Source organism: Rutilus rutilus, assembly GCF_951802725.1.
Source record: "Rutilus rutilus genome assembly, chromosome: 17".
Lineage (NCBI taxonomy): Eukaryota > Metazoa > Chordata > Actinopteri > Cypriniformes > Leuciscidae > Rutilus > Rutilus rutilus.
In genome coordinates, this window is record NC_140230.1 from 36,095,193 (window position 1) to 36,112,147 (window position 16,955).

General features: G+C 35.5%; 1 protein-coding gene across 1 annotated transcript in view; it reads right to left on the minus strand.

Moving 5' to 3' along the window:
* Positions 1 to 256: 256 nt before the first annotated feature.
* Positions 257 to 16,955, minus strand: part of tap1 (transporter 1, ATP-binding cassette, sub-family B (MDR/TAP)) — a 17,978-nt gene continuing 1,279 nt past the window's right edge. The window contains exons 3-13 of the mRNA XM_084385341.1: positions 15,640 to 15,835; positions 14,533 to 14,647; positions 13,985 to 14,115; positions 9,926 to 10,131; positions 8,468 to 8,665; positions 7,775 to 7,903; positions 6,669 to 6,857; positions 5,662 to 5,835; positions 5,401 to 5,560; positions 2,967 to 3,103; positions 257 to 1,409 (exon numbers count right to left, since the gene is read on the minus strand). Of these exons, the coding sequence (XP_084241467.1) occupies positions 1,185 to 1,409; positions 2,967 to 3,103; positions 5,401 to 5,560; positions 5,662 to 5,835; positions 6,669 to 6,857; positions 7,775 to 7,903; positions 8,468 to 8,665; positions 9,926 to 10,131; positions 13,985 to 14,115; positions 14,533 to 14,647; positions 15,640 to 15,835 (1,860 nt within the window). The 3' untranslated portion in view covers positions 257 to 1,184. The remainder of the gene's footprint in view (positions 1,410 to 2,966; positions 3,104 to 5,400; positions 5,561 to 5,661; positions 5,836 to 6,668; positions 6,858 to 7,774; positions 7,904 to 8,467; positions 8,666 to 9,925; positions 10,132 to 13,984; positions 14,116 to 14,532; positions 14,648 to 15,639; positions 15,836 to 16,955) is intronic.

Here is a 16,955-nt window from a genome sequence, read left to right on the forward strand (position 1 = left end):
AATGGTTAGCCATTTACATTTAAAAAATTTTTTACATTTAGTTTATCCTGACGTAAATCATGTAAACAATTTTTTTTTATGGTTTAAAATGGTTTTTCCGGTTGCTAGGGTGTTACTAGGTGGTTGCTATGGTGTTCTGGGTGGTTGCTGTTCTGTTACTAAGCGGTTGCTAGGCTGTTGCTATGGTATTTTGGGTGGTTTCTAGGGTGTTCTGGGTGGTTGCTAGGGTGTTGCTAGGCGGTTGCTAGGGTTTTTTGGGTGGTTACTATGGTGTTGCTAGGCGTTGCTAGGGTATTTTGGGTGGTTGCTAGTGCGTTTATAGGGGGTTGCTAGGGTGTTCAGGGCGGTTGCTATGGTGTTACTAGGTGGTTGGTAGTTGTCACAGATGGTTACTATGGAGTTTTTATAGAGTTCTTAGCATGATCTTGGCATGATTTAGCACTTAACTAATCGCTGTTAGCATGTAGCTGTAGTTTGCCTTTTTGCCGAATAATTGTTTGCCTAATAATAAATACCTTAACCAAGTTTATTGTTTCTGTTTGTTTAAAAACATAAAATATTTCATATTTTGATGATTTCATTAAACTTGTAGGGTCATTAAAAACAGATTTCCCCTCCAGACATCACTTTTGCACACTACTGTATATATAACGGTATGCCATTATAATGGTTAGCCATTACATTTAAAATAACTATTTACATTTAGTTTATCCTGACGTAAATCATGTAAACTATTTTTTTTTTTAATGGTTTAGTGCAACTTACAATACACCTGTGCAACTGAACTATGCATTGCATAACTGAATGGAAATATAATACATTTCCAAAGGATACTCTTGTGAGCACTATGAATTATAATATGTGTGCGGTAGTACGTTTTTGTGCACATTATGCATTTTGTTTCAATTGGGAAAAATACGTCACAATAACAAAAAATGTAAATGATTCTAAAAATGGCTTAAAAATACGTTTTCTATATTTCCAAAATAATGGATTTGGGGGCGAAACCTGGACATATTTTAGTGAGATTCACCCATATCTTTTCTCGCGTTTTTGTGATATTTACACCTAATTTAAAAACACTAGCAGAATCAACAGCTGAGAAATATGTACTGATGTAGAAACAAATGCAAAAACGTGTCATCTGATTAGTGCTGACATCACATGACAGGTGATGTAGATGATCATTGGTCGTCTTCTGCGTTGTTGCGATGGATCGCGGTGTTCTGTTGTTTGGCGAACTCTGCGTAGTACCCCTGTTTGGCCAGCAGTTGCTGATGGTTTCCCTCCTCCACCACTTCTCCCTCTCGGAGGAAGACGATGTGATCTGCGTTCTCCACGCCGCTCAGTCTGTGTGTGATGAGCAGAACTGTGGAGCTCTTCATGTCCTTCTTCAGAGCGCTGTACACCTGAGAGAAGAGGAGGACGAGAATAATCAGCCACCAATCAAAGACACAGATGATTGAATATCTCTGTATTTCTAACCCTCATCCTTCCCTTGCATCTTTCTAACACATCTTTCCCTCGCGGGTCAAAATGACCCGAAGCCCTAAACTTAGACTTTTTTGTTGTTGTTGTTGTTGCTGTTGTTGTTGTCCAGAAAGCTTATTTTATTTCATTTTGATAATATTTTTTCTATTTTTTAATGCACATTTTTGGGGAGATTCTTTGTTATTTTTTATTTTAATTACCTTTAAATTACTAGATTTGATCAATAAATTATAGATAAATAGTAGTTTAAGCACATTCTTTCAACTTAAATTCAAAATAACTCACATTTTCATGCATAACTTTTAATTCAGCTCAAAATATCTTGCATTGGGTGTGTCTTTGCCGACCTCTTGTGGAAAAATAATAATATGACATGATATTTCACGACTCTTGCCACTAGATGGCCTTATAGCTCATAAAGCACATTGGTCAACTTGTGTTGTTTTAATTGTGCTATATAAATAAAGTTGCTATTGCTATAGGTGTACCAAGTTTGGTGAAATTATCTCATTCCGTTCGAGAGTTATAGCCGTTTTAGTAAACGTTTAGTAAAACTTTCAACGTTTTGGCGTCCCTTCACGGATGTGAATTGAAATTTGGACTTTTTTAGATAATTATTGCTAACAATATTTCAACACTGGTTTAGTTCTGATTGGGTAAAAAAACTAGAAATAGTTCGCTTAAGTAGGTTAAAAAAAAAAAAAAAATTACCACAAAACTTATGAGTGATTTGGTACTTATAATCGCTGTAGTTTCAAGTCCCTCAAAGTTTCAAGTCTCAACGACTTGCGGTTCGGTTTTCCTGATCACTTTTATCTTTGAAAATCCTAACAATTACAGTAGGGTTTCAGCATTACGCACTTGAACCCTTCCTTACAAATAGTCGCGCCGCTTTTACGTTAAAAGTCGGGAGCAGGTTCTCTATTTTTGTTTTTGTTTAAGTGTTTCCTTTTATTTATTTATTTATTTGTTTTTTATAGACATCTTAATTATCTTTCAACAGACACTTTCTGCCTGTAAATTTTATTTTGATGTGTATCTGTTTCTCTTGTGTATCTCCGTTTTATATTTGTTATCAGTTATATTTTCCACACTGAATTAAGTCAGTGAAGATTTGTCAGTGTTAATGCTTGTAACTCTGTTCGTAATGGAATCCAATTCACGTTTATTTGTATAGCGCTTTTCACAATACACATCATTTCAAAGCAGCTTTACAGAAAGTGCATGAGTCCACATTACAATTTACAGTGATCTGTTATCAGAAGTAACTGTATAAGTTATGCATTTCAGAAATGTACATATACAAAATCATTTTTAGCTAAAAAATGTATTAATTTAAACAATGTAGTAATTTAATGCAGACACAATGAGCTCACTGAAGTAATGAATGCTTATTTGTTAACAAATGATTATGACATTTAGAAAATATAGCCTTTAAAAAAAAGTATTGTTCAAAACTCCGGTGGACATCTTACCCTGTGTTCACTCTCAGTGTCCAGTGAGCTGGTGGCATCATCCAGAACCAGAATCTGCGGTGTCTGAATCAGAGCTCTGGCGATGGCAATGCGCTGCTTCTGTCCTCCGGAAACCTGACCGCCCTTCTCTCCGGCGTCTAAGGAACACCAAACAACACCTCTTACTCTCTGCACCAACTGTAGATCAGATATATATAGGCCTGTCGCGATAGTCGATAAGTCAATTAATCGCACGATAAAAAAAAATGAGCTCGATCATTTTTCCGGCTGCGATAATTCCATTTGCATGCTTGTTTGTTTTCCTCGTCTCTCTCTCTCAGTCTCTACCAAAGAGACTGGATGACCACTCTGAGGAGTGAACCATAGATATGGAGTGAACTCTCTTGTCAGTTGCATGGTCTTTGTGTGGGAAAGCGCCGGCGGGACTGTTTGCGGCGACTGCCGGTGCCGGGAGAGAGAGAAGACGCTAGTTGTGAGTTGCGACAGCGAGCCCGATCACATGAAAATGCGTATCTAATCTATACCACGAATGTTATTTCTCATGCCATTTATACGCCAAAAATAGTTTTTGCGTGCATATGATACGCTCTTTATGGCGTGTAATACGCACGCACTCCTCACCCCTAATCCTAACCAAGTATTTTCAGTGCGTAGCATATAGGCTACACGCAATAAAGCATATTAAAGCTCCGTCTTCCCGACAGTACACAATCACTTGACAAAGTAACAGGAGGACAAAGTAACAGGAGTAACAGTGCAAAATTGTGCGATTTGGCTTGTTGAGGCTTTTTGTTTTTTTGTTTACAAAGGTCCTAACTGTCAGTTTTGCCTGTTATGGAATGTATCACTATTTATGCCTAATGTCTAAAGCCTAATGTTTAATATTTTTTGAAGTGCAATTTTGTTTACATCCATTTTATTTATTAACAGACATTTATTTTGTTAACAGACACTGAGAGTCCATTGCTTTTATTGTTTTTGGTTGTTTTGTTCATTTTTTTGGATATTTAAAATGTTTTCCGTTTTCAATGTTTAATATTCTTTAGAAATAAAAGTGTATAGATCGTTGAAAAGGTGTACCTGCATTATTATGCCATTATAATTATATTAAATGAAAATGGTCTCAGAACGACAATATTATCGTTTATCGCGATAATTTCTTGGACAATTTATCGTCCAGCAAAATTTGTTATCGTGACAGGCCTAGATATATATATATATATATACAGTAGTCAACATCTGAAGTGGATCAAAATAGTTCATCAAAGTTGTCCTAAGACAAGAATGGGTATTGTTCAAAATTCATGTTTAACTTTGATCCACTTCAAATGTTGACTACTGTATGTATATATATATATATATATATATATAAAGTTACAGTTCTTCTCTATATCAGAGTCAGTGTTTCTGAACTCCTGAAACGCCTCCATTGCAGTCTTGAGTTTCTTCCGGGAACGAACACGTCACAATATTCCTCATTTCAATAATTCATACGCAGAATAAAGGGGCGGGGCCTGGTTGAGTTAGTTAGTAGTGTGTTAAACTGGCGGTTATGGTAAGGGGGCGGGACATTTCCCAAACACACTCTAAGCGCTCGACCAATCACAAAACACTGATCCAGCCGACCAATCAGAGCACAGTGTGCTTTTCAGAAGGAGGGGCTTCATAGAGACAGGAACTAAACAGGGGTGCGTTTCCCGAACGCATCATTAGCCAACTAAGTTCTGTCGTGATCAGCAGTTCAACGAGTCTGTGTTTCCCGAAAGCATCGTTTTAACGAACATTCGCAAACAGCATCGCAGAGTTAATGGGTTAATGATGTTAACCAACGTGAAAAAAAATAAAAATGTATACTTTTTAACCACAATTGTTCGTCTTGTGCTGGTCTGCGACGCGCCACGTTTTACGTCGGAAAGGTCACGGAAAAAAAGAAGAAAATAATAATAACAAATTAAAACAAAGATGTCGGACGATTTTGAAGTTGGAAGAGAAAATGAGATGACATTTTTGGCCCTTCCCTGCCTTTCTGAACCGGAGAACACAGACAAATAACTTAGATAGATGACGTGACGCGTGACCTTTCCAACGTGATGACGCAATGCCTGGCGCGTCGCAGACCAGCACAAGACGAACAATTGTGGTTAAAAAGTATATACATTTTAATTTTCTTTATTAAATGACCGATCGTTTCGCTAGATAAGACCCCGTTCCTCAGCTGGGATCGTGCAGAGCCCTTTGAAACGGCACTGATTTGAACTTCAACATTCTGGTTGCCATTGAAGTCCATTGTGTGGAGAAAAATCCTGAAATGTTTTCCTCAAAAAACTTTCTTTTCCACTAAAGAAAGAAAGACATGGACATCTTGGATGGCATTGGGGCGAGTAAATTATCAGGAAATTTTCATTCTGAGGTGAACTAATCCTTTAAGACTCACCAGTGTCGTATCCTTTAGGTAAACTAGAGATGAAGTCGTCTGCATTGGCCATCTTGGCAGCGGCGTGTACTTCTTCATCCGAGGCGTTTTCTTTGCCATATCTGATGTTTTCCAGCACAGACCGAGCAAACAGAACCGGCTCCTGAGACACCACACTAATCTGAGAGGGTGGAGATTAAACAAGGTCAGCAAACATTTATATTATATTTATTTATATTTACTTAGTTGCAGCTATTAGTATATAGCAAATAATAGGATTACCTTCTTATGCAGATATTCGTCCTTGTAGCTCAGCAAAGGCTTCTGGTCCAATAAAATCTGCCCATTTTGAGGCTGGTAAAATCTCTCCAGCAAACTCACAATGGTGGTTTTTCCAGAACCTGACGGACCCACTAGAGCCGTGATCTGGCCCGGCTTCAGCTCGAGAGAGACGCTCTAGAAGCACCAACACAGATTTTCATTAAATATGCAGAAGAGGCAAAACCAGATATCCAGTCTGTGAAAAATTGACATCTTCACCCTTTATTTAAATATTATTAAAGATTTTGCATAGTTATGAGTAAGATTGGAGTAAATGTTTGTGATAATAACACAATGAAACATGTCAAATTGTACGACATAATTTTTGGCCAGAAATTATGAACAAAAAGCAAAAATGTTTGCGTTTTCCTGTCAGATTTTTGTATTTCTATGCATTTATTTGTAGCTGTAGTTTGCCCTTTTTGCCAAATAATTTTGTCTGATAAATACCTTCACCAAGATTAGTGTTTTGTTCTTCCTTCATATTTAAAATATTTAAAAAATAGAAAATATTTTCAGGAAATCTTACGAATTATTGAATAAATAGAGATACGAAAGATATAAGGAATGAAAAAAGTAATGGTAGGAATAAAAATAAAATAAATAACCACACTGGGAATGAGAGTACTTCTGGAGTAAAATGTAGTTTTTTCTTTTGTATAAAGTTATAAAAAATAAAAAATAAAAAATCATAAGTCAAAACTGATCGGATCAGGTACCCACTACTGGCAGAGTAATAAATATAGAACTATATATCTGATTAAATTACTGCTACTGTGTTGGCTGACATTGCCTTGTAACAAACTGTACTGATACTACAATTGATATTTTTTATGCCCCTTTTTTCTTTCTCTTATAATATTTGATACTGTAATATCTGTTTCACAAAATCTGTTTTGCTGTTTTTTTCTTTTCTCGAATTGAATAATTCTTTTAATTTTGTGAAATATAATAGGAGCAGTGCACACCTTCAGCACATCTGTGTCCGGTCTCTTCGGATAAGCAAAGGTGATATCTCTGAAGCATACGTGTCCTTTTAGATGATGAGGAGCGAGAGACCCGTCTGGAGGAACATCCGGCTTTCGGTCCACATACTCGAAGATCTTTTCTGAAGCACCGACCGCCTTCTTTACATGCGGCCAGTAAGACATCAGTACCTGTGACACAAGCGGCAGGGATTTCAAGGCACAAACTGGACGAGAAGAAAAAAACAGTGGTGGTTTCTCATGCAAAAGTCAATGCTAGGCTGTTGTGAGCGGATTCTGGTGCTTTTCAGTCATTTATGACCGAAAAAATTTACATTTGTTTTTTTTTTCAAAAATGTTTTCTTCATTGGAATGGTATGAAACTTGATAAAGGTTTTGGCATTTGCTATGTAAACACACAAAAAATCATGGACATGATTCGAACAGGTTTAATGGTCCTGAAAAACAGTTTTTAGCCACACTAAATGAGTCAAAAATGAGCGCATTGGAAATGAATGGCAGACGAATTTCCTCTAGTGGAAGCGTTTGGTACTGCAGCCGAACAACTTCTGACTGAAAGCTCATTTTTTGAAATATAAACCTCAAATTTTGATTTGTTTAGATATATGGCTTTGATTTTCTCACAGTTTTAGAGTAAAACATGTTTTTAAAAAATATATATTTCATATAAAATTGTAAAAATAAACGTAAATTTTTTTAAGTTCACTTTTTAAAACTTTTTTCACTTCAGCAATAATCTGCCAAGTGTCGTCTTTAAAAAGAGATCAAACTTAAATCTGTTGCTCTAAAGCATTCAAGATTTACCACAGTTTAAATAGGAAATTTCATTTTCAGGACTATGCTCAAAAAGTGAATAAATGGATTATAAATACAGCGTAAATATAATTTAAGTGCCATAAAATCCCCTAAAAATTCAAAATATTAAATAAAAAACATTATCGAACTAAAATATCGTACATTAATTTCATTTAAACACACATTTTTGACCAACACGAGAAGGTGTTTAAATAGTGATGCTTGCTTTAGCATGCAAACCAAACTGACAGGATTTGGTCTGGTGGTCAAACCGACAGGATCTGAGGGATTACCTCCACCGCTGATGTGAACTGAAGCTCATACAGCACAAAGGAAACCAGATCACCGCTGCTGACATCACTTCCTGTCACAAGCCGTCCTCCATAGTACAGTATACTGACTTTCAAAGCCAGACTGGACATCTGAAAAATGCACATTTGATTTCAAACTCAGACTTCAGGATGCATTTGAAAACCACTTTTAATATTCAAAGCAGTGTTTGTTCCAGAATGCATATGTGACCCTGGATCACAAAACCAGCCACGGGTATATCTGTGGCAATAGCCAACACTACATTGTATGGGTCAAAATTATCGATTTTTCTTTTATGCCAAAAATCATTAGGATATTAAGTAAAGATCATGTTCCATGAAGATATTTTGTAAATTTCCTACCGTAAATATATATTTAAAAAAAAAATTGTGAGTGAATGCAGCACAATCACAAACATAAATGAACAACTTTAAAGGAGATTTTTTCAATGTTTCGATTTTTTTGCACCCTCAGATTCCAGATTTTCAATAGTTGCATCTCAGCATAATATTGTCCTATTCTAACAAACCACACATCAATGGAAAGCTTATTAAATCTCAAAAAAATTTACCCTTGTGACTGATTTTGTGGTCCACATGTGTTCAAAATGAATAATGTGCACAGAATGCATAGAATAGGTTTGGAAAAATGTGCATTATACCAACAAAACTCACACTATTGGTCCACGTTGAGGCAGCGTAAGCAGCGGCCTCCACTTTGTTCAGGGCGTACGTGCCTTCTAAACACTTCTTGTACCTCTCGGTTTCTCCGTCCTCGTTAGCAAAGCTCCGGACCGTCTTCATGGAGGAGAACGTTTCCGTCGCAACGTCGTTGGCTTTCGCGAGAGATTCTTGCACTTGCGCAGAAAGTTTCTGAGGGGGAAACATTAGCACACATCAGCACACATAAACACTTGATGGACTTGTGATATGAAGGTGTCATTGGAAATGAATGTTGAGAATCCCAACATTTGGAAAAAGCTGCTTGATTTTATTTCTGTCTGATCTTAAAGTCATTGTGAAAGTTTTGTGCATGATTTATTTACATGATAGAAGTCTTAAGGCAAAATAGGCAAAACCATTGATTTTTCGTGAACTGGTCGATTTTTTACATTTTGGGCTATTTTGATTGTATTTTGACTTTCAGAAAACATCCAAAAATGCATATTTTATTACACTTTATCTATTCTGAAGGTTTGCCAGTCAATGAGATACTCTTATAGTTTTTGTTAATAAGTAAGTTTTTAAGTGATTTGTCATTTTTAATATATATATACCTAGCCTCTAAGTGCCATCTGAAAAATTCTCATTTTTATGAAGCTCGGTTATTTAAGTTCAGTAATTTCACTTAAATGGCAATTAATAGGTAATTTCCATTGCCATTCAAGTGAAATTACTGAACTTAACCGAGCCGAGCTTCATAAAAATGATCATTCTAGAAGAAAATTTCAGATGGCACTTAGAGGCTTTTGCATCTGAACTCTTCATATATATATATATATATATATATATATATATATATGTTAATGTCTATATAGTTTTTTATTATTATTTTAGTACAAGTTAAACTTTTTCAAATGAAAAACTTTTGCTTTTGCAACCAGCTGAAATAAAATACGTTTAAGTTCTTTATTTTTTATTTAATTTCAAGTTTTTTTATGGTTTTAGTTTTAAATGTATTATTCGTCTAATTCATATAACATTTTACTCTTTAAAAACTTGCTGTTTATAGTATTTTCTGATTTATGGAGTGATAAAATGTTGTTATTTAAACTTGGTTGAGATATTTATCTGACAAAATGATTTGCCAAACTATAACTAGAGGTTTTATTTTACTATGCAAAAAAAAAAAAAAAATGCATGGAAAAACAGGAAAAAGAAGTAAACAATGACAACGACATAATCAGTTAATACTATTTCATTGTCTCTCTCGTTTTTGCACGTGTTAAAAATTTTATTGCGTTTTTATCACAAATAAAAAAATCGACTCCAAGCACAACTACCCAATATGCTTACAAAATATTAATAATAATATTTGAATAAAGGCTGAAGATTCCAATTTTTTCTCCCCCGGACGTCACTTTTGGCCACTGCTATATGACTTACATGTGATAAAATTAATATCAATGTTACCTGGTAGAACCGGCCGGAAAATTCTGGGATGACCAAGATGATGGGGAGGCCGAGAGCGGTGAAGACGGACAGTCTGACGGAGAGCAGCATCATGGAGCCGAAGAGGAAGAGGATGCGCATGAAGTACCACATGAGCAGACTCAACTTCTCACTCAGAGACTCACTCATGGTGTTGGTGTCGGTGGTGATGCGGGACACGATGTCACCTGAACACGAAACCGGTAAAAGTCCTTTTAAATTCATCACATCTTTATTGAATTTTCATGTTAAATGTCTTTTGACTGACACTTCAAATCAACATTTCAAACCAAAAAGTATCTAAACCTTGACAAAAAGTTGTCTTTGAGAATGTCTAAATATATATCCAAATCCACAACCTAATAAAAGTAAGTAATTAGAGGGTATGTACAGGATTTAATACCTTTTAAGACCTTTTTTAAGACTCTTTCTATACATTTTAAGACCTCTTTGTAACTATTACTGTTGATTGTAAGATAGCACAACTAAACAGTCATTGGGCCCTAACTTGCACCCAGCGCAATTGACTTTGTACACCGACGCATGTATCATTCCTCCACAGACACACGTCGGTAAATTAGGGAATGAACTTGCGCTCCCGGGGGCGGTTCAGCGAAAAGAGGAGGCGTGTTCCGGCGCAAACGTTCGCTGGTGCTATTTTGCATTTGCAGAAAACAATTCCGCCACTGACCAGGAGAAACCTCGTCTAAACCTCGTCTAAAGTCAGTGGCGCGTTCAGATGCTATTTTAAAGGGATAGTTCACTTTGAAATTAATTTTTGATATGTTTTAGCTTACCTCAAGGGCATCCAAGATGTAGGTGTCTTTGTTTCCGCAGTAGTTTCAATTTTGATATTTTTAGGTCAAACCGTTCTTGTCTGTCAGTCATATAATGCAGGTCTATGGTCACTGTCTCAAAGAGCATGCACAGAGTCCAAATTAAAACAATTCCCCATCGTCCAAATGAAACAATTCCCCATCATAAGTACACATTGATGGCCTAAGACACGAAACGAGCGGTTTGTGTGAGAAAACGAACAGTATTTATATCGTTGTTATCTCTTGAAAACAGCACACGTCCAAATGATCTGATGGCGCGGGCGGGTATAGATATATAAATAGATGTTGCCTTGGCTACTGCAGTTCATTGGAACGAAACCGTAGCCAAGGCGACATCTATGTATATATCTATACCCGCCCGCGCCGTCAGAACATTTGGACGTGTGCTGTTTTCAAGAGATAACAACGATATAAATACTGTTCGTTTTCTCACACAAACCGCTCGTTTCGTGTCTTAGGCCATCAATGTGTACTTATGATGGGGAATTGTTTCATTTGGACGTGGGGAATTGTTTTAATTTGGACTCTGTGCTTGTGTTTTGAGCCAGTGACCATAGACCTGCATTATATGACTGACAGACAAGAACGGTTTGACCTAAAAATATCAAAATTGAAACTACTGCGGAAACAAAGACACCTACATCTTGGATGCCCTTGAGGTAAGCTAAAACATATCAAAAATTAATTTCAAAGTGAACTATCCCTTTAAGGGCGCATGCTTGGCCATAATGCAGCGTCTTCTCTCTGCTTCTCTCATCTACACACGCACACATTTTTGCAAACCATACATAATTACAAGGAAAAATATTCCACACGAGGGAAATCATTGTTGTGTCCATGAAGATGTGAAAAAATAGGCATAAATCTAGCTTACACATTTACCCAAATTATCATACGCCTGTTTAACCGAAGCTAATTTGGGTGTGTTTCTCCATCCCCAATGTCACTTCTCTGTGTTTTACGGCCCTGACGAGAACTCCGGTCTCCTCGGCTGTGAACCGCTCCTGGCAAATCCGCCGTTATAATAGCAATCCGCCATGGAACAAGCACGCCTGCTCTTAAAGGGAATGTGAGATGTCGCTCTGATTGGTTTATTTCACGTTACGCCCAAACCACACCTATGAGTAATGAAGCTACTTCAGACCAACACAGTTTAGATTTGCATCGGGAGCAAGAGTCATTTATCCCGCCGGTATAATAGCAACAGCACCCGAGATCCGCCCACAAAGTTACTTGCGTTTCGCGTTTGATACTTGCGTTTCAGATCGTTAAAATAGGGTCCTGAGTCTCATAATAATAAAAGTAAGTAATTACAGGGTATATACAGGATTTAAGACCTTTTTAAGGCTCTTTCTATATATTTTAAGACCTCGTCACAACTATTACTATTGATTGAAAGATAGCACAACTAAATCTTAGTTTGTGATAACTCCTTCTCAATGCAACACCATTCAGAAGGGTGGGAACGAAGCACAAGAGAATTAACTGACAAATTAATACAATTCTTTGGACAAATATACATAATGAAAAGATGATACGAAATTTAACACCTTGGAAACTGGCATTAAATATTTTTTTATATATTTTAAGGGCCTTCATTTTCTCTAAATTGATTTATCAACTTTCAATACTTTTTACGACCCCGCGGACACCCGGAATTATGTCTAAAGCCTCTTTATATACAGCTATATAGTAGTCTAGTGGTTACACCATGGCATTACAGATATTTTTCTACTAGATGACACAAATCTACCTTCAAAAAGCTGGATTTTAAAGGCATTGTCTGTATTTTAACATGAAACACAGCTTTACAGTTTTTTTCGATTGCTAAACGACAGTGGGTACAACTGGAGTCACATGTGCAAAACTCTAACTACAGTCTGCACAGCAGCAGTTCATGTGGACCAAACTCTAGTTCATTTTTCATTGCTTGAACACAGTTTTCAAAACTCTACACACTTATCCCATGGCTTTAACCACAACCTGCACAACACTGTGGATTTACAGCACTTTGTTCAAATGCTAACACACTGCTGTCAAAACTGTGAACCACACATTCAAAACAGATTAGGTTTCAGCCTTGTGCCTTTCACACACTGCTGATTGCAATTTCAGCTGAAAGGCTCCCATACACAAAAGAAATATATTTGAAATATATTTTTGGAATATAAGCAAATATTCGAAATTGGCCCAATAAATATATTTTAGTTAAATATATGTAAATATATTTCACACTTACTGTAACATCATATATTTTTGTTATATTTCAGAATATATTTCAAAATGATAAATATAAGTGACCAACAATGCAAATATATTTCAATGTATTTGGAATATATGCCACATATATTTTCAACACTTTACGTAAAATATATTTCAATATATATACTTTTTTTCTGTATGGGTGGAGGTGGAAAGTGTTTGGTCACCACCCACAAATGTCTCTTTTGGAAGCCATGCTTTGAGGCTGTGAGGACACGAGTGGTTCTTCCCCAGGTGCATGGCAAGAGAGAACATTAGATGTGATGTTGATGAAAACCTGTGGCCTGATGCTAGAGAGAGGCAGGATTAGCCCCTCAATTATTTGTTCGAATTACAGTACTTTCAGTTTCTACCTTTTTTTTCTCATTACTGTAATTCCGTAAATTATTACAGACTATTGAAGCAAACTGCTCATTTTCATTTACCTTAAATAATTGTTATGTTCTAAAATTTTAAATAAATCATGTGAAAGAATGTCACTCTTTTCTTTGAAGAAAATATTACTTTGTATGAAGTCACTGAAATTGTTCAAACTGTAAAGATGAAAAGTTTGTATTTTCTGTATTGGTGTTTGATGCTCGTGTTTTTACTCTCAGTGTGTTCTGAGAGACAGTGTGTGTTATCTCAGTGAGGGTTGTGCATAGTGTTTGGCTGCACTGAGCCTGTTTTGAGCCGTGTGTTAAGAGTTGTGTTGCTTGGAGTGAGTTTTGCAGGTGATGTGAACTGTTTAGCTCAGGTGACTGTTGGTAGTGCAGACTGTAGTTAGAGTTTTGCACATGTAGCTCCAGTTGTGCTCACTGTCGTTTAGCAATCGAAAAAAACTGTAATTGAAAAATACTAAAATAAAAGTGACAGCATGAGTTAAAATGATCAAGACAGAATCAGCAACATATGATACCGTTAAAAAACCAGCACTAATGGACTTTGTTTGCAGTTTTACCTGTGGAGGCTTTATCGAAGAACGCAATATCTTGTTTCAGGACCGACTGGAAGACGAGCGCTTGGATGGACGTGTGTATTCGGCTCATGGTGATGTTGTAGATGAGGTCACACACAAACTCACACACGGCACTGCAGAAAACAGGTGGAAATCCTGAGATTTGCTTTTATCTTTAATGCATTTAAGGTGTTTATCTTCAAAGCCTACTTCAAAAGTTTGGGGTCGGTGCCATTTTTTAAAGTCTTCTGCTCCCCAAGGCTGCATTTATTTGATCAAAAATAAAGTAAAAAATAAATAAATATTTTTATAATGTAATTCAGCTGTTTTCTATGTGAATATATAGTAAAGTGTAATTTATTCCTGTGATCAAAGCTGAATTTTCAGCATCATTACTCCAGTCTTCAGTGTCACATGATCCTTCACAAATCATTCTAATATGATGATTTGATGCTCAAGAAATATGATTATTCTTCATATTTAGATTGTCAGATCGTTTTTTTTAGATTGTAGATTGTTATTAGAACATTAGATTGTCTGTGTGGTCTCACCTCATAATGGTCATCAGGGTCATGACAGTGATCGCATGGTTAAAGGCCTCAGGTTCATCTTCATTCATGATCCAGTCTGTCATTTTACCGGTGTAATGAGGAATCGCCATTTCACCTGTGCGACAATATGCATGTAAATATGCATGTTCTATCTTCTAATTTGCTTACAGACAAAAAGAAACAAGCTTTATCATCACTGACCCAAATTATTCTGCGATCTCTACATCTGGAAGAATCAATAAGTTGCTGAAAAGTCCGTATTCACTGTGTTTGCAAACTTGGCATGATTTTGTGTGCTGAACAATTACGAGAGCAAACTTGACCAAAGTGAAACTAAAAGTGACATGCGATCACATTTAACTTTCTTTCATTTGACAGACCATATAAGTTTTAAATTACACTGTAGGCTAGATTTCAAGATAATTATTTACAGATCATAATCGCCATTACAGGAAATGGAGAACGATACATTAACAACACAATATTTACTCAAATTGTAATAAGTTAAATCAAATTTAAAGGGCATTATGTATTGTCTAGGCAATGGGTCAAATTTTTTTTTTTTTTTATGAAAATAAAATAAAATAAATAATAATAATAAAAAATTGAAAAATTATTAAAATAAAAATAATAAAAAATTTAATGATTTAAATAACCAAATAATACATCTAACAATACAGTAATGTAGTAATAGCAACAAAATATTTTACAAATAATATTTTAATTTTATATCATTTGCACAAGCATGATCATATTTAGGGATTCTTTTATTTGTGATAATAACGCGATGAAACATGCCAAATTGTGTGGAGATAATTTTTTACCAGAAATTATGAAAACAAGAGAGAACCAATGAAATAATTATTATGAAATATGAATGCAATGAAATATGTCAGCTTTTTGTTTTTCTATGCATTTTTTTTAACATGGTAAAATAAACCTGTATTTCTATTTTTTGTCAGATAAATACCTTAACCAAGTTTAGTGTTTTGCTCTTCCCTCAATATATAAAATATTTTCCTCATATTTTGATGGTTTAATTGAACTTATAGGGTCATTAAAAACAATTATCACTTCTGCCCTCGACTGTGTGTATGACATTTTTACCTAAAGAAGATATAACCACAAAGAAGAAGACGGCTGCAAAGCGTCCACTGAAAGGCTTCATGTATCCCAGCAGCCTTTGCAGCGAAGCCTGGCCCTTCTGCTCTGTTTTCTGTGCTTTGGTTTTTGGAAGGAGATTGAGTACATAGCGCTTCCACAGCAACAGAGACAAAGCCAACACCAAGTACCCCTGCAGAAGCTGAAATATAATCGGATTTTAATACATACACACCTGACATTTAAAACACTCTTCCACACGTGTGTTTGACATTATTTAACCCTCTGGTGTTGCTCGACTCATTTTAGACATTTTTAAATCGCTACTTCATCGGAATGTACGAAACTCTGTGATTTGATTAGAAAAATCTCTAAACATATATAAACTGGTGTGACTGTAACACAGAGAAAGCTTTTGCAAATGCGTGAAATAAAATCAATAATTCAGCATAGACACTAATCTATGGAAACTTGTTTCCGCCACAGAATGCAAAATAAAAAAGGTAATTGCGACTTTTTATATTACAGTTCTGACTTTTTATCTCAGAATTGTGTGAAATAAAGTCGCAATTGTTTGTTATGAAGTCAGAATTGTGAGATATAAACTCGGAATTGCAAAAAAAATAGAATTGCGAGTTTATTTCTTGCATGCAAACTCGAAATTCAGACTTTTTTTCTCGCAATTGTGTGTTATAAAGTCAGAATTGTGTGTTATAAAGTCAGAATTGGGTGATATAAAGTCAGAATTGTGTGTTATAAAGTCAGAATTGTGTGTTATAAAGTCAGAATTGTATATAAACTCGCAATTGCAAAAAAAATAGAATTGCGAGTTTATTTCTTGCATGCAAACTCGAAATTCTGACTTATTTTCTCGCAATTGCGTGTTATAAAGTCAGAATTGTGAGATATAAACTCGCGATTGTGAGATAAAATGTCGCAATTACCTTTTAAAATGTTTTATTCTGTGACGGAAACAAGTTTTCATACTAATCTGCCTTCAAAAAACTGAATTTTAAAGGCATTGTCTCTATTTTAACATGAAATGCAGCTTTAATTGGAAAAACACAAAAAAAAATATATATATTTATTACACATTTTTTGCATAATTATAACATTATTTTCAATTGGAAAAAAATCTGTCATTATTATTGCATAAATATTAATTAATAACATAAAAAAATCTCTCAAAATACAAAAGAAAAAAATATATATTTGAACAAAAATGTTGTTCCCTACATTGATTTTCCTGAAAATAACAAAAGTTAAACTTCAGGTGTTAAGTCACTTTTGACTCTCAGTCCCAAATGAACGATACCAGAGGG